The sequence below is a fragment of the Narcine bancroftii genome, chromosome 13 (genome assembly GCF_036971445.1).
Source record: "Narcine bancroftii isolate sNarBan1 chromosome 13, sNarBan1.hap1, whole genome shotgun sequence".
Classification (NCBI taxonomy): Eukaryota; Metazoa; Chordata; class Chondrichthyes; order Torpediniformes; family Narcinidae; genus Narcine; species Narcine bancroftii.
The window spans coordinates 44,605,988-44,628,050 of record NC_091481.1 but is presented as its reverse complement, the minus strand read 5'-3'; the positions used below and the strand labels follow the sequence as shown (position 1 = coordinate 44,628,050).

Here is a 22,063-nt window from a genome sequence, read left to right as displayed (position 1 = left end):
AGACTTGTGTGCACATTAGAATCATAGAACCAAAGAACACTATAGCATAGAAACAGGCTCCTTTGGCCTTTCTGGTCTGTGCCAAACCAGTTTTTTTCTGCCTAGTCCCACTGACCTGCACCCAGTCCATCACCCTCCATACCACTCCCATCCATGTACCTGTCCAATATCTTCTTAAATGTTAAAATTCACCAACTCAGCTAGCAGCTCGTTCCACTCTCTCAGTGTTCCCTAAACTTTCCCCCTTTCACTCTTAACAATGTCTTCTGGTTTATATCTCACCTCCCTTCAGTGCAAAAAAACTTACCTACATTTACTCTATTCTATCCCTCTAATAATTTTAAATAACATCTATCAAACCTCCCCTCATTCTTTCATATTCCAGGGAGTAAAGTCCTAACCTGTTTAACCTTTCCCTGTAACTCAGTACCTGAAGTCTGGGCAACATCCCAGTAAATCTTTTCTGTACTCTTTCTATCTTACTGATATTTTTCCTGTAGTTAGGTGACCAAAACTGCACACAATACTCCAATTTTGGCCTCACCAATGTCTTATACAACTTTACCACAACATGCCAACTTCTACACTCAGTACTTTGATTTATGAAGGCCAATATGCCAAAAGCATTTTTTACAACCCTATCTACCTGTGACACCACTTTCAGGGAATAATGTATTGTATTCCCAGGTCCCTCTGTTCTACCGCACTCCTCAGTGCCCGACCATTCACCGTGTACGTCCTTTTTGGGTTTGTCCTTCCAAAATGCCACACCTCACACTTGTCTGCGTTAAATTCCATCTGCCATTTTTCAGCCAATTTTACCAGCTGGTCCAGATCTCTCCAAGTTTTGAAAATCTTCTTCGCAGTCTACAACGTCTCCAGACTTAGTATCATCTGCAAACTTGTTGCTCCAATTTATCTCATAATGATCCAGATCATTGATATAGACGACAAACAACTATGATCCGAACACCGATCCCTGAAGCACACCACTAGTCATAAGTCTCCTGTTTGAGAAGCATTATCCACCACTACTCTCTGGCTTCTCCTGTCCAGCCATTGTCGAATCCATTCACTACCTCACCATGAATACCGAGTGTCTGAATCTTCCTGACTAACCTCCCATGTGGGACCTTGTCAAAGGCCTAACTAAAGTCCCTGTAGACAATGTACACAGCTTTTCCATTGTCAACTTTCCTGGTAACCACCTTGAAAAACTACAAGATGGATTAAGCACAACCTACAATGCAAAAAACCATGTTGACTATCCCACTCTCAGTGTGCGGCCCCCCCCCCCCCTCACCGTTATGGATACAACTCCCTCTCCTCTCTCTGTGAGAGACAATCGCTACAATCTGCACTGGAGACTCCCTGCCCTCTGCGTGAGACTTCCCCCTCCCCGCTCACTCCTCTTACCTGTGCATAAATCCCTCTCTGTGCGTGACTCATCCACCACTGTGACATGCCCCCTCTGTGTGAGGCTCACCCTCTGTGTGACATTCCCCTCTCTCTGTGTGACATTCCCCTCCCTCTCTCTGTGTGACATTCCCCTCCCTCTCTCTGTGTGACATACCCCACTCTCTGTGTGACATACCCCACTCTCTGTGTGACATTCCCCTCTCTGTGTGACATTCTCCTCTCTCTATGTGACATTCCCCTCCCTCTCTCTGAGTGACATTCCCCTCTCTGTGAGACATTCCCCTCCCTCTCTCTGTGTGACATACCCCTCTCCGTGTGACATTCCCCTCTCTGTGATATTCTCCTCCCTCTCTGTGTGACATGTCCCCTCTCTGTGTGATATTCTCCTCTCTCTGTGTGACATTCCCCTCCCTCTCTCTGTATGACATTCTCCTCTCTCTGTGACATTCTCCTCTCTCTGTGTGACATTCCCCTCCCTTTCTGTGTGTGACATACCCCACTCTCTGTGTGACATTCCTCTCTCTCTGTGACATTCCCCTCCCTCTCTCTGAGTGACATTCCCCTCTCTGTGAGACATTCCCCTCCCTCTCTCTGTGTGACATACCCCTCTCCGTGTGACATTCCCCTCTCTCTGTGATATTCTCCTCTCTCTCTGTGTGACATTCCCCTCCCTCTCTGTGTGACATGTCCCCTCTCTGTGTGATATTCTCCTCTCTCTGTGTGACATTCCCCTCCCTCTCTCTGTATGACATTCTCCTCTCTCTGTGACATTCTCCTCTCTCTGTGTGACATTCCCCTCCCTCTCTCTGTGTGACATACCCCACTCTCTGTGTGACATTCCTCTCTCTCTGTGACATTCCCCTCCCTCTCTCTGTGTGACATTCCCCTCTCTCTGTGACATTCCCCTCCCTCTCTCTGTGTGACATTCCCCGTCTGTGTGACATTCCCCTCCCTCTCTGTGTGACATTCCCCTCTCTCGGTGTGATATTCCCCTCCCTCTGTGACATTCCCCCCTCTGTGTGACATTCCCCTTTCTCTGTGTGACATTCCCCTCTGATGAGCAATTCCACTCCTCTCCCTTTCATCCCTTGTTCTATATCGTCTAGAACATTGAGCTGCTAGTCTTGCCCCTCCTGTAACCAATGGCCACAATGTCATAATACACATGCCAATCCATGCTCCAAGCTTGAATGCGTTTCCCATAATACTTGCACTGAAATGGATGCACTTTAGAAAATTTCCACCATGTATAATCTGTTGACTTCTAATAGTGTATGCAATTTTCACATAATCTTTTCCCTCCTCCACTCCTCTATCTGCTCTGGCACTCTCGTTACCCTCCCCCTGCAAATCTAGTTTAAACCCACTGGATCAGCACTAGCAAACCTTCCTTCAAGGATATTAGTCCCCCTCCAGTTCAGATACAAACCATCCCATCGGAACAGCTCCAACCTTCCCTGGGAGAGCTCAATGATCCAGAAACCTGAAGCCTTCCCTCATGCACCATCTTTAGCTGCATTATTCTCCTGTTTCTAACCTCACTAGCACAAGGCATGAGTAGTAATCCTGAGATCACAACCTTGGAGGTACTATCCTTCAACCTAGTGCCTAACTCCTGGAACTCTCCTTGCAGGATCTCTTCACCTTTCCTACCCACATCATTGGTCCTTACATGAACCACGACATCTCGCTGCTCACCTTCCCTCCTGAGAATGCTGTGAACTTGATCTGAGATATTTCAGATCCTGGCACCAGGGAGGCAACATGCCATCCGGGATACTTGATATTTTCCTCAGAAATACTATACGGGATACTCGACTTCTTCCACAGAACCTCTTATCTGTTCCCCCCCCCCCCACTATAGAATCTCCTATCACTATAATTCATTTCTTCTCCTCCCTTCTCATCTTAGTCACATGAACAGACTCCATGCCAGAGACCTGATCGCCATGGCTTTCCTTGGTAGGTCGTCCCACCCAACAGTATCCTTGTATTTAGGGGAAGAGTCCCAGGGGTGGCCTGCACTGCCTGACCTCTCCTGACCATCACCCATCTACCATTCTCCTGCCTCTAAGGTGTGATAGTGTCCCTGTAACTCCAGTCTATCATCCCCTCTGCCCTCTGAATGATCTGGAATTCATCCAACTCCAGCTCCAATTCCCCAACATGGTCTGTCAGGAGCTGCAGCTGGATGCAGATGAAGTTGTCAGGGATAACTTCCTTGATAACCCACATTCTGCAAGAGGAGCATTCCCCAACCTTGGCTGCCATTTCCACTATTTATGACTAGAGGAACAAAATATATGATATCTAAACCCTGCCCTTTCCTGTGCCTACCTGCTGAATCGTTTTTGTTCCTTGTAAAGGGTGGCCCTTTCTTTCTTCAAATCCTACTATCCATTGCCTCTTACCTGTTCTCGCTGAAGCATGTTGAGCCAAAGCCTTCCCACTCTGACTCAGTTTGAGTGACTCCTCCCTTGAAGACTGCTCCACTACATAGACCTTCTCTTTTAAATTCAAACTTAGGCACCCAGCACTGTAATAGGCCAATTCGGCCCTACGAGTCCAACCACCCAATTTACACCCCATTAACCTACACGTTTTTGAAGGATGGGAGGAAACTGGAGCCCTCGGAGAAAACCCACGCAGACACAGGGAGAACATACAAACTCCTTACAGACAGCATGGGATTCAAACCCAGGTCCTGTCCCAATCGTTGGCGCTGTAAAGGTGTTGCGCTAACTGGCATGCCAACTGTGCCACCCTTGTTTTATAGTGATACTCAGCTTCCTCATCCAATCAGCTTCTAGCTGCTGCCTCACCCCTTTTTATATTCTAACTGCTGGGGCTCCTCAGGTCACCTGACCTCTCTTGCTCCAATCAGCTTCTTCCTCCATTTATTGTCAATATTAAATAATGTTGATTTTAGAACTTAAAGGAATGAACAATTTTTCAGACCAACCTGCACATTACAGGAAAATTTATGTCCATGGTTTGGAATTACAGAGAAATATAGGCTCTTCAATTCACTGAGTCTGCACTGACTGTCAACTCTTCACTTACACTAATTCGATTTTTATTTTCTCCATCAACCCCTCTCCCCCAGATTCCATCACTCATTTGCACACTGGTTACATTTTATAATCACAATCCAAATCTTTTGAAAGGAACCAAAGCACCCAGAAGAAACCCATGTGGTCACAGGGAAAGTGTGCAAACTCCACACAGACATCGCCTGAGGTCAGGACTTGTCCAAAATCTCTGGCGCTGTTAGCTGCACCACGCTAAAGAAGAGAAGCAATTGTCAAACCTAACCCAAACTTTCTCAGACAAAAAATAACATGGAAAGAACAGAAACAAATGAAATTCACCAAGGAAGCTCTGCGAGATCTTCTACTCATTGGCTGGTCGAAAGGTGGGCTGCTCATCTGCAATTTTTCCAAATATCCATCAGGTAATCTAATATCAGCAGGTAATGATAGCCGTTTGTTGACATCCTGAAAAATAGTTTAAAAAATCATTGCAAAACTTCATGCAGCAGAAACATCTTTTCCTCCCTCAAATCATCTGATCACATTTATCATTTACACCTTTATCAAAATCAATTTTTTTTAAATCCAAGCTGATTACAATTTTTAATACTTAACCTTTTCATTACCTGTCATTTGACAGTTTACATAATGACAGGATTAGCGTAATGGTTAGCGCAACGCTGTTACAGTGTCAGCGAATGGAACTGGGGTTCGAATCCACCGCTGTCTGTAAGGAGTTTGTATGTTCTCCCTGTGTCTGTGTGTGTTTTCCCCAGGGACTCCAATTTCCTCCCACCATTTGAAATGTACCAGGGGTTGAAGGATAATTGGGTGGCATGGGCTCCTATGTTTAAATTTAAAAATAAAAAAAGAGTCTTTCAAGTGGTATTGCTTTTTCTCAGCTGAATTCTAGAATAGGTGAAGCCACTCCATCTTCCAACCCTGCTTTCTCACAATTAACCCTATACTCTAGCCAGCAACCATTTCAGGGTGATCATCATCCATTCTGCACTCTGCTCCATTTCTATAATCCTCTGTGTTCATGCAACTCCAGCTTCTCTCCATCGCTGGATGGTCTGCTTTCAACCTCAAACCTTCAGCTCCAGACTTTCCTCGCCAAATTAAGATTATTTTTCCATCAATTTGCTTGGAATATTTTGCTGCAAAGAATATAAATATTAATTACAGTTTAGAGTTTGATTGCAATTTCACCACCCTTATCTGGATGGTTTTCTCTCCCATCAGAAAGAACAGACAATTTAAACTGCCCTGACAAATCCCACTGCAGACATTCTTGCTCTGTGAATCCTCATCCATGCCTATGTCACCCTCAGTCTTGATTATTGCATGGCCCTTCCTGTAAGTCTCTCATCATCCATAAACATTAGCTTATCCAAATCAGTTGGGCTAAATATGCAAGGGTCTTGATCATGGTAAGAAATTAGGGGGTTGATAATTTTTTGAAAGACTTGGAAACTGAGGGATGTGGAGAATTGAGGCTAGTGCAGGTCGGCCATTATCATATTACCATCATCATCCCAGTACCAAAGAAAAACACAATAACAGGCTGATATGGTTACAGACCAGTGGCTCTGACATGAAGTTGCTTTGAGAGGCCTCCCAGCCAACGCTGACCCCTTCAATTTGTTTGGTATCCAAATAATACACAGCAGTCACCATCTATCTCTGGGGCCAGCACCAAAGACACCTCAGTCAGATTACTCTTTCAGTTATAGCTCTGCCTTCAGTAAAATAGTCCCCAGAAAACAACCGCAAAATTCTAGATTTTAGCTTCAGCACACATTCTGCATCTGTATCCTTCCTGATAACAGGCTGCAATCAGCGAAGATGGGAAGCAACTCCTCCTTCCTGATCATACTTCAGAAATAGAATCAGAATTTATTGTCATGAGCATGTCACAAAATTGATTATTTTGGATCATCATTACAGGTGCGAATTTGCTATAAATTACATAAAAAAGTAAATAAACTAGTGGGAAAGAAAAGAAACCAAGATAGTGACTGTGTTTCATTGTCCATTCAGAAATCTGATGGCAGAGGGGAGATACGCTGTTTCTATACTGTCCTGCCCTCCTTCCTAATGGCAGCATTGAGAAGAGGCAAAGGTCCTTAAGGATAGAGGCTGCTTAACACAATACTGTATTCCCTCTTCACCCAAGTACAGCTCCAAGGTCATCTTTGGTTGGATGCATTGGTACAGAAATTGCTCCACCCAAGGTTAAAAGAAGATGAAGATGATGAATAGCACACATTATGCAAACCTCCCTTCCTTCTGTCAACTCTATCTACCCTTCCTGCTGCCCCATTTCACCCAAAACACACTCCCTTCTCTCCCCTCCCATCAAGTTAAAGTGTGCAAGATGGCAGACTAACACATTCAGTTACTTTCCCCAACCATCAGGCTCCTGAATGAAACTCACAACAGTGATTTTATGCTGCTCATGCTAGGTACTAATTGATCTTTCTCTATGACACCACACAATGTAAGGTGCTCTTGCTTTTTGATTTTGTATGGCTCTATGCATGTTATGCTAGATTTGCTGGACTGCTCGTGAAACAAGCCTTTCTCGCTGTACCATATGGCAATAAATGAGCTTGATTCCATGGTAAGGCAAGCTTAAGAAATCAAGCAACTTACACCTGCTCATTTTTTCTTTAATTCTTGTAACAGTGTCCTAGGGAACCACCATCTCCTTTCACAGCTGGGCACTCGTGATATTTTGTGCCAATCACTAGGTTTATGATCAAAGGAATTCTCTTGGATGAAGTGTTCTACAATGGAAGGAAATGTGAAACCACATAACTAAAAGGAATGACTTGATGCAGATGTAGCGCATGGTGAGCAAAATATCAGGGATCTTTTTCCCTTAAGATTTATACATCAAGGTTCCATTTTTGAACTCTAGTTTGAGCTGGTTGCAGATACACACCAATCTGTGGGTAGGTGCAAGTGTGTCATTGTCCATGTACAAGGAGGCTTTGACCACTATCTGGAATGGTCATCCCTCATACCCTCATTCATCCTGGATTTGGCCGAAGGCTTCACGCAAACATAAAATGTCAGATTTCATTGGGGTGCTTTGTTTCCTACCCTTTGAATAGGACTGTATGACAGATGTCTGTGTTGAGTAGTCTTAACCAATTACAAATTCCTCTATTGAGTACCTTTCGGAGAGTGGAACAAAGCAGACCAAGCAAATGAGAACATCATTGATCAACACAAGGCCATCATGTCTTCGTTCCAGGAATGGTGTAGGTCTGGCTCTGGTGAATCAGTTCAAAAGCCTACTTGACACAATTACCAATGGCCATGGGGGATAAAATCCTGTAAGTTCACATTTAATAATGAAACAGGTCATGGATTTTTACTTCCTTTCACTTTTCTGCTGGTAGTCAAGTCCAACAGGGATCCACGAGCTTTGGCCCAATCCAAACCCACTGAGTCAAGTAGGACACGATTGGCAGGAGTTTTACTTAACTTGAAGTAACAGGCTTGCTGTTGGTCAACGGTTGGTCTTCTAGACTCTTCATCTGCTGTCACCTGAAACTTCCAAGACAGAATACAGAAAGTTCAGGGAAAGAAAAGACCGCAGATGCTGGAAATCTGACCTAAAGAAACATTCAGCAGGTTAGGCAGCATCCATGGGAGAAAAATAGAGTTAATGCTGAGGTATCTTTAATGCAAAGTATTAACTCTGTTTCTCTGTCCACTCATTGTTTCCATCATTTTCTAATATTACTTCACAAAGCTCTGGGAGGCTGTGATCTCTACCACCATTAGACCTGATACTGAATAATTTTCAGATCCTTAAATGACATGCTGCAAAGATGTTGTTGATCCATCACTTTCCTTCAGTCCACTTAGCACACAGCTCTTTTTGAACATTTTGGAAGAAATGCCAACATGTCTCCTGCAACCTGATGGAATGACTACTGTTATTAGATAATGATCTTCCTTCAAGGAGTCTATGAGGCAAGGAGCAAGCTTTCATGGCTTTTGAACTTGAAGTTCCTTCTCAACAACCACCTCTTTTGACCACGCTGAGTCTTTGCTTGATTTGGCGCAATTCACTGTATTTCTGAAAATCTTTGAGGATAAAAACCTCTTGATGTTCACCTTGATTATGCCTTATCAGAATCAGAATTGATTGTCAGGAACAAGTCATGAAATTTGGTGTTTTGTGGCAGCATCAAAGTGCAAACATTCATATTATAATGCATCTTATAAAAATATAAAAAATACTAATAGTGCATGAAAAGTAAGGCAGTGTCTTTGGTTCATTGATTATTCAGGAATCTGATGACAATGGAGAAGAAGCTGGCCTTGTGCCGTTGAATGCCTGTTTTTAGGCTCCTGTACCTTTTTCCTGATGGTAGCAGAGTGAAGAGGGCATGGCCTGAGTGGTCAGGGTCTTTGAGGATAGAGGCTGCATTTTTAAGAAATCACCTTATGTAGATGACCTCGACGAAGTGAAGTCTGGTGCCTGTGAGGTTGCAGGCCGAGTTAACAACCCTCTGGAGTTTATTCTTGTCCTGAGATTTGGTGCCTCCACACCAGACATCGATGCAACCAGCCAGAATGCTCTTTACAGTACACCTGTAGACGTTTTTGAGAGTCTTCAGTGACATACCAAATCTCCTCTCACACCTCACAAAGTAAAGCTGCTGGCGAGCCTTCATCGTGATTGTAGCAACATGGAGGCTCCAGGACAGATCCTTGGAGCTTAACAGCTTGTTTTGGAATCAAAGTAATCCATTGTGTCATGTGTTCCTTGATGCTCTCTGGGATCGACAGTTTAATAGAATCACAAGAAACTGCTGATGCTGGAATCTTGAGCAAACTTTAAAGAAGCGCTGGTGTGACTCAATGGATCAGACGCCATCCATGAAAAGAACCCTCTTCAGGTGAGAACCCTTTTTTGAGATGTTTACCTGGCACTTTGATGCTCAGCTTCCATATCTTTCTACTAGCCTTTTGGGTTCTCTGTGGGTGATTATCAGCCAGCACAGGCCTAATCTTATTCGATGTAACAACTTTATTTGAAGATAAAAGAAAATATATTTTGGACTGGACTAACCAGTTTGGTTAAATTGACATATTGTCCAAGTACTCCATCTGCAGGACTGCTGAAGATAATACAGGATCTTTTGCACCTTTAACAATTCTACTTAGGGCAGTGGTTCTCAACCATTTTCCTTCCACTCACATACATTAAGTAATCCTGATGCCATAAATCCTCTGTAATTAGTAAGGGATTGCTTAAGGTGGTATGTAAGTGGGAAAGGATGGTTGAGAATCACTGCTCTAGACCCAATTGTTACTGAAATATTTTGCCTGAGAAAAATTGTCATTGGCCCATTTCCTTTGAAGTTATGAAACCGTGCACATAACAAGTAAATGAGATACAATTAAAACAGTGGTTTTCAACCTTTGTCTTTCCACTCACATACTATCTTAAGTAATCCCTTACTAATCACAGAGCACCTATGGCATAGGGATTACTAAAGGTGGAATATGAGTGGAAAGAAAAAGGTTGAGAACCATTGGCTTAGGGCTTTCAAAATGGTATCATCCAGCCACTCCGATGATGAAATTGGAAGTCATTGTCCAGAATGACAGGCTGGATAGTGTAGACAGTGGAAGCTACTGGAAAAAGATGTCTTCATCCCTTAGAGCTGAGGTACATCCATTGGTGATCCTGAATAGAGTCAATAAATAGCTGGACTTACCAGGGCTTGGGCTCAGAAAGGTCAGACTCGGGGTCGGAGGAGACAGTGAGTCAGTGCCTGGTGTCGGGTGAGAGGAGGAGGAGCCAAGAGACAGCATCAGAGGGTGAGTAGAATAAATAGCTGGACTTACCAGGGCTTGGGCTCAGAAAGGTCAGACTCGGGGTCGGAGGAGACAGTGAGTCAGTGCCTGGTGTCGGGTGAGAGGAGGAGGAGCCAAGAGACAGCATCAGAGGGTGAGTAGAATAAATAGCTGACTTACTAATTTGGCTAGTCCAATCTATATGTAAATTCGAGCTGGGAGTCGAAGGAGGAGAGAGTGACGTGGAGGTAAGCAGTTAAATACAAGGGCTTACTGGGGCTTGGGCCTACTCAAATCGGGCTGGGAGTCTGAGGAGGCAGCAGCTGGAGTTTGAGCTGTGAGTCAGAGGAGTAGGAGCTTGGAGAGAGTGACTGGGTTAATTGGTCAAAGGTTAATTGGTCAAGGTTAATTGGTCAAGGGGCCAGTAAAAGGAGTAAAAGGGGAGGGAGCGGCCAGCGAGGAGCGGCGCACTGAGTGAGTGGGGCACTGAAGGAGTGGGACTTCCAGCCTTTGGCTCAACAGGCTTAGGCAAAAGCAAGCGAGGAGAAAGGTAAGTGGCATTATTTTAGCTCAGTCATGCCTATGGGGTTAGTGCTTTGTACTGGATGTCAGATGTGGGAACCATGGGTGAGTCCCACCCTCCCAAATAGCCACATCTGCGTCAGGTGCACCGAGATGCAGTTCCTTAAGGACCGAGTTGGGGAACTGGAGCTGCAACTTGAGGACCCATGGCTGGTAAGGGAGAGTGAGGAGTTGATAGATTCAACTTTCAGGGACATAGTTACCCCAAGACCAGATGTGTCAGGTAAGTGGGTAACTGTCAGGGGAGGGAAGAAAAATACCAGGAAAGTGGAGAGCACACCTGTGAATATCCCTCTCAGTAACAGGTATATTTTGTTGGATGCTGTTGAGGGAGATGACCTGACAGAAGCTGGCAGCAGTGACCAGGTTGCTGGCACTGAGCCTGGCATGGTGGACCAAAAGGTAAAGAGGAATGTAGTGGTCATTGGGGACTCCATTGTCAGAAATACAGACAGGAGATTCTGTGAGCCAGATAGGTATGCCCACATGGTGTGCTGCCTCCCTGGTGCAAGGGTGCGGGATATCTCAAATTGGGTCCAGGGTATTCTAAAAGGGGAAGGCGAACAGCCTGATGTCTTGGTACATGTGGGTACCAATGACATAGATAAAAAGATGGAGGAAGTACTGAAAAAGGATTACAGAGAACTAGGACAGAAACTAAGAAATAGGACAGCCAGGGTGGTGATCTCTGGTTTGCTACCTATGCCAAGTGCAACTGAGGACAAAAATGGAAGATTAAGAAAAATGAATGTGTGGCTGAGGGGTGGGTGTAAAGGACAGGGTTTTGGCTTCTTGGATCATTGGGATCTCTTTTGGGGAAGGCATGACCTCTACAAGAAGGATGGATTACACCTAAACCCAAAAGGGGTCAATATATTGGCAGCTAGGTTTGGTACAGCTGTCGGGTGCAGTTTAAACTAATTTGGCATGGGGGTGGGAACCTGTATGATAGGGCAAAGGACAGAAAAGATAAAACAGGAAAAGTTAGGTTAGGCAGCGAAAGTAAAAAATCAGAAAGAGCAAGGAGGGTGAAAAAAGCAAATCTGAAGGCTTTGTATCTTAATGCAAGAAACATTCGGAACAAGGTAGATGAATTAGCTGCGGAAATTGAGATAAACAAATATGATTTGATTGGGATTACAGAAACATGGCTGCAAGGTGGGCAAGCCTGGGAACTTAACATCCCGGGGTATACGATATTTAGGAGGGATCGGCAAGAAAGAAAAGGGGGTGGGGTAGCTTTGATAGTGAGAGAAGGGACCGACACGATTGACAGAAAGGATATCAACTCGGAAGATGCGGAATCTATATGGGTAGAACTGAGGAATATCAAGGGGCGGAAAATGTTAGTGGGGGTGGTATATAGGCCTCCAAATAGTAGTGTAGAGGTGAGGGAAGGCATTAAAAGAGAAATTAGAAAAGCGTGCAATAAGGGAACAGCTGTCATCATGGGAGACTTTAATTTACATATAGATTGGACTAGCCAAATTAGTAAAAATACTGAGGAGGAGGAATTTCTTGAATGTTTACGGGACAGTTATCTAGACCAATATGTCGAGGAACCAACTCGGGAGCAGGCCATTTTAGATTGGGTATTATGCAATGATAAGGGGCTAATCAACAATCTTGTTGTACGAGGCCCTTTGGTAGGAGCGATCACAATATGATCGAATTCTCACTCGACATGGAGAGTGATGAAATTAAAACCGAGACTAAGATCCTGAATTTAAATAAAGGGAATTATGATGATATGAGACGGGAGTTGAGTAAGATTGATTGGGTGGTGTTTATGGGGGAGTTGACTCTGATAGACAATGGAAAGCATTCACAGATCTAATGGAGAAATTGCAAAAATCGTTTATACCGGTTTGGCATAAAAATAAACCAAAAAAGGTGACTCAACCGTGGACAACAAGGGAAATTAGAGACAGCATTAGGTCCAAAGAGAGAGCATATCAATTGGCCAAAAAAAGTACCACAACCGAAGACTGGGAGCAGTTCAAGATGCACCAAAGGAGGACAAAGGGATTAATCAAGAGAGCAAAAATAAATTACGAAAGTAAGCTTGCGGCAAATATAAAAACCGACTGCAAAAACTTTTATAAATATGTCAAGAGGAAAAGATTAGTGAAATCCAGAGTAGGTCCTTTGCAGTCAGAATCAGGGGAATATATAATGGGGAATAAGAAAGTGGCAGACCAATTAAATTCTTCCTTTAGTTTAGTTTTTACAAGAGAGGATACAAATAACTTCCCAAGGATGTTGGGAAACATAGAGACTAATGCAGGGGAGGAACTGAAAGAAATCAGTATCTCTAAGGACATGGTCTTGGGGAAATTGATGGGATTGAAGGCAGATAAATCCCAAGGGCCTGATAATCTACATCCTAGGGTACTTAAGGAAGTGGCCATTCAGATAGCAGATGCTTTAAGAATTATTTTCCAGAATTCAATAGACTCAGGATCAGTACCCATGGATTGGAGGGTAGCTAATCTTACCCCACTATTTAAAAAGGGGGGTAGAGAAAAAGCGGGGAATTTGACCAATCTTACATCAGTAGTGGGCAAAATGATGGAATCCATTATTGAGGATGTAATAGCGGAGCATATGACTAGCAGAGAAGGGATCGGACAGAGTCAACATGGATTTACAAAAGGTAAATCGTGCTTGACAAATCTATTGGAATTCTTTGAGATGGTGACAGGTAAAATAGATGGGGGAGAGCCAGTGGATGTGGTGTACCTGGATTCCAAAAGGCCTTCAATAAGGTCCCACATAAACGATTGGCTTACAAAATCAATGTTCAAGGGATTGGGGGCAAAGTATTGATGTGGATTGAGAACTGGCTGGCAGGTAGAAGACAGAGAGTTGGGATAAATGGCTCGTTTTCTGAGTGGCAGGCGGTGACCAGTGGGGTGCCACAGGGATCTGTACTGGGACCCCAGCTGTTCACAATTTACATTAATGATCTGGATGAGGGGATTGGATGTAATATCTCCAAATTTGCAGATGACACTAAGCTAGGAGGGGTTGTGTGCACGGAAGAGGGGGTCAGGAAGCTCCAGTGTGATTTGGATAAATTGAGGGACTGGGCAGATACATGGCAAATGCACTACAATGTGGATAAATGTGAGGTTATCCACTTTGGTCATACAAACTGGAGGGCAGATTACTATTTGAATTGCAATAGATTAAGAGATGGGGAAGTGCAGAGAGACCTAGGGGTAGTTGTACACCAGTCTCTGAAGGCGAGCATGCAGGTACAGCAGGCGGTTAAAAAGACAAATGGTATGTTGGCCTTCATATCAAGAGGGTTTGAGTATAGGAACAAGGATACCTTATTGTAGCTGTACAGGGCCTTGGTGAGACCACACCTGGAGTATTGTGTGCAGTTTTGGTCACCTTATCTAAGGAAGGATGTTCTTGCAATGGAGGGAGTGCAGAGGCGATTCACCAGGCTGATACCTGGAATGGCAGGAATGACTTATGAGGAAAAATTGCGCAAATTGGGATTATACTTGCTGGAGTTTAGAAGATTGAGAGGGGATCTCATAGAGACATAAAATTCTGGCAGGACTGGACAGAATGGATGCAGATGGGATGTTTCCAATGATGGGAAAATCCAGAACCCGGGGCCATGGTTTGAGGATAATAGGCAAACTATTTAGGACCGAGATGAGGAGGAATTTCTTTACCCAGAGGGTGGTGAATCTGTGGAATTCATTGCCACAGAGGGCAGTAGAGGCAGGTTCATTAAATATATTTAAGAGGGAATTAGATATATTTCTTCAGTATAAGGGTATTAAAGGTTACGGAGAGAAGGCGGGGATGGGGTACTGAACTTTAAGATCAGCCATGATCTCGTTGAATGGCGGAGCAGGCTCGAAGGGTCAAATGACCTACTCCTGCTCCTATCTTCTATGTTTCTATGTCTTTGCATGTTAGATCTGCCGTGAGCATCAACCATTTCTCTGACTTCAGTGACAATGTTACTACTTGCAGCTGAATATCCAGGCCACTGGATGGTGACCATTAAAACCTTGGCCACAGACTAACTGACTGTGGGTCCATAAGCACAACCATTGCTAGCTAATATTTGTTCTTCGGCAAAAGTAGTTGACTTTGAATTTGGTAATGTTGCATCACATCATGCAGTCATGTTACAGAGAATCAATCTTTAATCAAGGATTAATTATAACTAAAAATAAAATCAAAAGGCACATCACAAATTGTATTCAGTATGCCCATGACATGGGCAAACTGCTACATTGTGCCTTTTAGGCCCTGATAATCTCCTGCTGCTGATTTCCACATGGAAAAGTAGGCAATGGAGGACTTGTTTCATTGACATGGGACATTTTCTCTTGATCTTCCACCCCTCTTAATGAATTGCTGCTTTCAGATTCAAAGAGCCAGGGTGTGTTTTGCCTTCTGATGCCCCTGCATTCCCGGAGCAGGTGAGCTTGAAATTCAGCACCACTGCTGCTTTTAGCACTTTGATTTCTGTCACTACCCATTTACTCTGAGGCAGTTTCAGCTTTTCTTTTGCTGGCCTTCAGAGAAATCACTGTTGCTTTGTGAGAACATCTCTTACTGCTTTGGACATCAGCCCTTTGAGATCTATAGACTTTTCTCTTTCTCACTCGTTATCCAACAGACCTGTGCCTTATGGCCATTTTCTCCAGACTGGCTTGGAAGCAGTTGCTGGTTTCTCCTGGCTGTCTTGCTATTCCATGTTGGCATTCCTTATTCCTTCTTATCCCTCTTTACCAGATGCTTCGCGTGTGGGACGACTATGGGAACGAGAATCTTGGCTTCCTTTGGAGCAGATGCGACTGCTGCCATCAGCTCATGTGTTTCCTTCATCTTGCTGCTTTGACACAGCAGGGTTTTTGGTTTGGACTGACTTTCTAGAGATAAACAGCCTTGCCACACGTGCTCCTGCATTTTGCACTTGGCCGTTAGCTGTTTGGTAGCTCTCCTTTCTACAATTTCTGCAGACTCTGAAATGATCTTACAGCCACAGCTTGTGCCAGTGGAGAAATGTTAATTCATCATCATCCTCAACTGCCCTCAGTTTGGCTTTCTTCTCTGCAAGTCCACTTGCAGAACATACTCTTGGCATCATTGCCTTTTTTCTGCCCTTTCTAAGGAATGCGCAATCTTCAAGGACAGGTACGTTGAAGAAAGAGTGTTTATTCCTTCACTCTTAGCAGTGGAGTTTTTCCTAGCAGGCAGTGGTAAGAGTATTATCCTTCTGTTCTAAAAGGATTTCTGAAAGGGCACAGCTTTTCACTTTCCTAAAATATATAATATCCATTGGGAATGCAAAGATCTCCTTAGGTCTGAAGCCACACACCTCAAGCAACACTTTCTTCACAGTGATTCATTCTCCAAAGGCATTAGCTTAAGGATTCACACAGATATGAACAGAGCTGCTTGTTCTCTGCCTGAACACCACTCATCGTCATGACATGTCCTCTGCCACTTACAACAACATTTGAAAGAACTATCCAGCCTCTGGTAGATCAGTCTCTCTCCTGCTGCCATTGCAGACGATGTAGCTTGCCCAGACTATTCAGCGACTCACTGCTGAGTTGTTAGCCTGATGTTGTTCACATTGCTTGCCAAAAGATATGTAGAATCTTGGGGGCACACTCTTGGGGGCATTACTGAAGTGTATGGAAGTGCCCAGATCTTAGAATATAAATGGTAAGGATCACCAGTTCTAAAAAATGGTCCCATATCTGAAATTTTAACCTTCCAATTATATAATTGTGCCTGACCAGTTGGGTGTTTACTGCTTTGAATTTCAGATTTCTAGTAACTGAAGTTTTATTTTAGTTTTCAAGGATCCTGGTAATGTATTAACTTTATGTGAGATTTAGGGCCTGAATTTCCCAAGACTTTTTTAGGAAGCTGTATTGATGCACTGAAGGTACTTAATGTCGTTCCTGAATTCCATCGTTGTTCAAGGATCGCCCCCAAGACATGGGAATGGTATACATTTCCAGGGTCCTTTCATAGGCTTGTATTACTTGGGGGCGGGGACGGGGGTATAATTGTGCAGTTGAGGCAAGCTGGTAGAGGACCTTTATTTTGCATTTATCTCGAAGTCCATTCCCGACAGCACTTCACTAGATGGGTCAAAGACTCACAAGATTTGCCTCAAAGCATGTACATTGGCGTCAGCTGCGTACTCCAACTTAATGTCTGAAATTTCAGTGACTGATTCCAGAGTAGATGTGATGACAAATAGATTTTGTCCTCTCTTGCAGGAAGGAGCTAATGAGGTACTTGAAGAGTACAAAAAAAACCAAGAAAATACTCAAGAAGGAAATAAGCAAAGCAAAATGAAGCCATGAGGTTGCTCTGGCAGATAATATGAAGGTAAACCCAGTAAGGGACAAAATTGGTTTCCTCGAGGATCACGGTTGTCAATTATGCGTGGAGCATCAAGCAATGGGGGAGATATTAAACAGTTTTGTATCGGTATTTACTCAGGAAACTGGCATAGTTCATAAGGAAGGGAAACAAACAGAAGAGTCATGGAACAGATGGAGATGATATTCCCTCAGAACTTGAGGGAGACTAGTTTAGAAATTGCAGGGAGCCTGGCTGATATATTCAAAATGTCCTAGCCACGGGTGAAGATTGGAGGGTAGCTTGTGTTGCCCCGTTGTTTAAAAAGGGCCCCAAAAATAAACCATGTAATTATAGGCTGTGAGCCTGATGTCAGTGGTTGGTAAATTGTTGGAGGGAGTTCTGAGAGACAGGATATACAGATATTTGGACAGTCACGGGCTGATTAAGGATAGTCAATATGGCTTTGTGTGTGGTAGTTAGTTAGTTCAGAAGGTTCAGACACTGCATATTCAAGGAGAGGTTGTAAACTGGATTCGAAATTGGTTGCATGGGAGAAGACAGAGGTGGTAGTGGTTGATTGCTTCTGAGATTGGAGATCTGTGACTAGTGGTGTGCCTTCAGGATCCATTTTGGGACCATTGTTGTTTGTTTTATATATCAATGCTCTGGTGATAACATGATGAATTGGATCAGCAAATTTGCTGATGACACAAATATAGGAGGAGTTGTGGACAGTGAGGAAGATTTTCAAAGTTTGACAAGGGATCTCGACAAATGGGAAAATGAGCCAAAAAATGGGAGATGAAGTTTAATGCAGACAAGTGTAAGGTGATGCACTTTGGAAGGGCAAACCAAGGTTGGAGATATACAGTTAATGATAGGGCACTGAGGAATGTGGAGAAGCAGAGATCTGGGAATATAGATAATATTGTTCCCTGAAGGTGGCATCTCAGGTGGACAGGGTTGTAAAGAAATATTTATGTATCTTAGTCTTTATCAATCAAAGTTATTATGAGTATAGGAATTGAGATGTTATGTTGAAGTTGTTTAAGACATTGATGAAGCCAATTGGAATATTGTGTGCAGTTTTGGGTGCCAAACTATAGGAAGGATATCAATAAGATTGAAAGAGTGCAGAGAAGATTTACTAGGATGTTGCTGGGTCTTTAGGAATTGAGTTACAGGGAAAGGTTAAACAGGTTAGGACTTTATTCCTTGGAGAGAAGAAGAATGAGGGGAGATTTGATAGAGGTTTACAAGATTTTGAGAGGTATAGACAGAGTGCATGTAAATAGGCTTTTCCCACTTAGATTGGGGGAAATAAATATGTGAGGCCATAGTTTTAAGCTGAAGGGGGAAAGGTTTATGGGGAACATTAGGGGAAGGTTTTTCACTCAGAGAGTGGTGCCATTGTGGAATGAGCTACCGTCTGATGTGGTGAATGCTGGCTCGATCGTGCGTTTTAAGAATAAATTGGATAGGTACATGTATGGGAGAGGCTTGGAGGGCTAAAGGGGCCGAATGGCCTTTTTTCTGTGCTGTAGCTTTCTATGGTGAAATAGTGCAGTATTGCAGCGAGGATAGAGAAATGCATACGGGTGACTGATATCCAAGTTATCTCCACTATATTGCAATAAAATGGATAGTGGTATTCAACAAAGATCAGTAGTACCACTGCTGCATTTCATAACTTACAACAACCTTGAAAGCCAGAATTTAGGACATATTTGGAAGTAAAATGTAAGTGGAACATACAGCTAATGATAGGGCTCTTAAAAGCATTGACATGCAGAGGGATCTGGAGGTCCAGGTGCATAGCTCATTGAAAGTGGCCATGGAAGTCGACAGAGTAGCAAAGAAGATGGTAATGCTTGACTTCATTGGGCAGGGAATTGAGTATAAAAGTAAGGAGCCAGGTTCTCGATGGAAAAATTGACCTGGGACTATAGTCTGGATGGATTACGGTTGTCAGACTAAAAAATACTATTGAGCAGCCTATTTGAGGTACATTTCACTCTTTGAGGGGGAAGAAGTACTGACCTGGGTACAAATTGGACTGCACTTGGTGGTAAAGATGGTAGCAGAGGACTTTATTTATAAATGGGATGCCAAATTACTATCTGAAAAAACAGACAGCCCTATTTTAAGACAAATTATTCACATTTGGGGTGAAATTAATCGATATTTAAGAATAAATTGGGGCTGTCTCTAAAAACACACCTGACTCCGAACCATTTAATACCCTTGATGGTACATAACAAGATTCTAGACACCTGGCACAGGAACGGCATCAGATGCATAAAGGACTGTTACGAGCAGGGATAATTTATGTTATTTGAGCAGCTTAGGCAGAAATATAATTAGTCAAGTAAGACATTCCACTGCTACCTTCAGATAAAATCTTTTCTCCAGGACAAATTAGGTCCAACTATGGCCCTGCCAAAATGCAGTGACATCGAGACCATAGATTCTAACGGGAAACACACGAAAATTCATTTCAGCAATGTATTTCCTGCTCCAAACAAAAAAAGCCTAAATGAGGTCTTCATAAAGCGAGACAGAGGTGGGAGTCGGACTTGGGAACAAAGATTGATAAGTGGTGCTAGTCCGACCTGTGTCAGATCAGCATGACCACGGTCAACAATGCAAGATAGAGGCTGGTGCAATATAATTTCTTGCACCATCTATATCTAACGCAGCAAAGGATTAACAGGTCCAAGACGAAACCGTTGGATCAGTGTTTCAGATGCAGCATTGAGACAGGAACCTTTGTGCACGTGATCTGGACATGTACCAAGGTGAGGCCCTTCTGGGCAGAGCTAGGCGAAGTCCGAGGGAAAATCATAGGTAAAGAATTCCCACAGGATTCTGAATTGTTCCTGATGGGTAACATGATGGACATAAGACTTTCAATGAAGCTGTCCAAGTTCCAAGTTCAATTTGTAATGATCGCATTGGCGGTGGCCAGGAAGTGCATAGCAGTTACCTGGAAATCCGACTCTCACCTGAGTATTGTGCAATGAAGCAGGGAGATGCAAGCTTATGTTCCCCTGGAGAAGATAACCTACAATCTGAGGGGAAGGTACAGCACCTTTCAAAAAATCTGGCAGCTATACCTGAACCACATAGGAGTGTGGCTGACTTACCCTAAACTAGAGGTCTGGCTTAACCCAGCCAGGAAAAGTCAAGGAACAAAGGGAAATCAGCCTGGTTCCTCCCTGCTGCACTGGACCTGACCCATAATTCCCCAATATGATTTATCCCTAGGTTTTGGATGTTTTGACGTTAAATGTCCTTTTTGGTTACCCGTGTGTTCAGTGTTTGAGGATAAAGGAATGGGGTGGGGGGAGAGAGGTTAAGGGGCATTCGGCTTGGACTTGATTGTAAATTTTTATAGATATAATATGGATAAGTGGTAATTGATGTTGACGTAATGACTATTGCTGATAAACTGTAAATTACTATGACTAAACCTGAAAAATTATGAAAAAATTTAAAAAAAAAGAAATTGTCTTTGTCGTTTAGTTGCACTTTTGGACATGATTGTTTCCTTTCTTTCTCAAGATGAACATGGAGAAAAACTGGTTGATACAAAGTACAAAGGGGAACACATTTTATCTGGCAAATATCTTTGATAAACTCAATTTACTGTACAGGGCCTTACTGGATAAACACAATAACTTCACTGATAGTAAGGAAGCCATTGTTTCTTTCCTGGTCCATTGGATCAATATCAGACATTGGGAATTTTTACAATTTCCAAATCTGAACACGAACACAGAGGCATGGAAGGACATTACTGTTTATATGAAACACCTGGACCAAATACACAGAGATCTTCAAGAAAGATTTAATGACCTGTTAAAATTGTAATATTCCAGATTGGATATTAGATCGATTTGAGGCACAATCCACTGATGTTGACGCAGAAATTCAAGAGAGGCTGATTGATCTTCAAAGTGACGTAATTGCATGTCATAAGTTCAAACAATTTAAAAAAAGATTTTTGGTTAAAAGTGTACTGTCAAATAAATAACTTAAAACTATGGGAAAAGGCCGAAATATATTTCATTGTTTTTCACTCAACAATCTTAGTTGAATGTGGATTCAGCCAAGTTGTTTCCTTGACAAAATCCAGAATCAGACTTAATAGCAACAAGAAGTGACCTTTGACTATTTGGAACTTAACATCAAAAAACTTGCTCAGGAACATCAAGCTCAAGGATCTCACTAAAATGATTATTTTATAATAGTTATTATTTGGCATTTTTATTAAGTTTTCACATCTTAAGTTTAAGCTGAAGGTTCCTCATTAATTCATTGTGTACTTATTAAGAAACTTAATATGTGTGGTCATGTTTTCTTCTTGCCTACATGTTCAATAAGAACGATTTCCTATTTGTCTGTTCGTTCTGGAACCACAAGCCACCGTTATGCTCAAAGTAAAAGCTTGTTTTCTTTACATCTACATAAATAATAGAAATATTTTTATGTAGTTGGTAGGAGAAAGGTACGGAAGAAACCAACTAAACTTGACTGCTTCACAGGCAAGGCGGCCCATAAACTTTGAGAAGCGTCCTCATTGGGACATAACCAAGATAAAATTGAGAATGACTGATCTATCTGATGAACTGAAAAAAATGCTTCAAACTTTTTCATCTGGGAAATGCCAGTTTTGTTCAACTGAAATAAACAAAATCAATTCTAAATATGTAATTATTTTAGGTAACAAATTTATACCACCTGCATTGAATTCGCCCATCATTATTGTATGAAGATCTACCGGGACCAATGCCTGAAGAGGGCGCACAAAATCAGTGAACTGGTGCGGACTT

The 22,063-nt window shown here is 42.8% G+C and overlaps 1 protein-coding gene and 1 long non-coding RNA gene across 5 annotated transcripts in view; one reads left to right on the top strand and one right to left on the bottom strand.

The window, feature by feature from the left end:
* Positions 1–22,063, bottom strand: part of cdk17 (cyclin dependent kinase 17) — a 211,236-nt gene that overhangs the window by 107,960 nt on the left and 81,213 nt on the right. For all 4 annotated transcript variants that reach the window (XM_069908733.1, XM_069908736.1, XM_069908735.1 and 1 more), the window contains one exon: positions 4,791–4,916. In XM_069908733.1, the coding sequence (XP_069764834.1) occupies positions 4,791–4,916 (126 nt within the window). The remainder of the gene's footprint in view (positions 1–4,790; positions 4,917–22,063) is intronic.
* LOC138749022 (uncharacterized) lies at positions 9,330–21,166 on the top strand. The gene is made up of 3 exons (XR_011348372.1): positions 9,330–9,376; positions 17,141–17,252; positions 20,793–21,166. It is a non-coding gene; the product is annotated as an uncharacterized lncRNA (long non-coding RNA).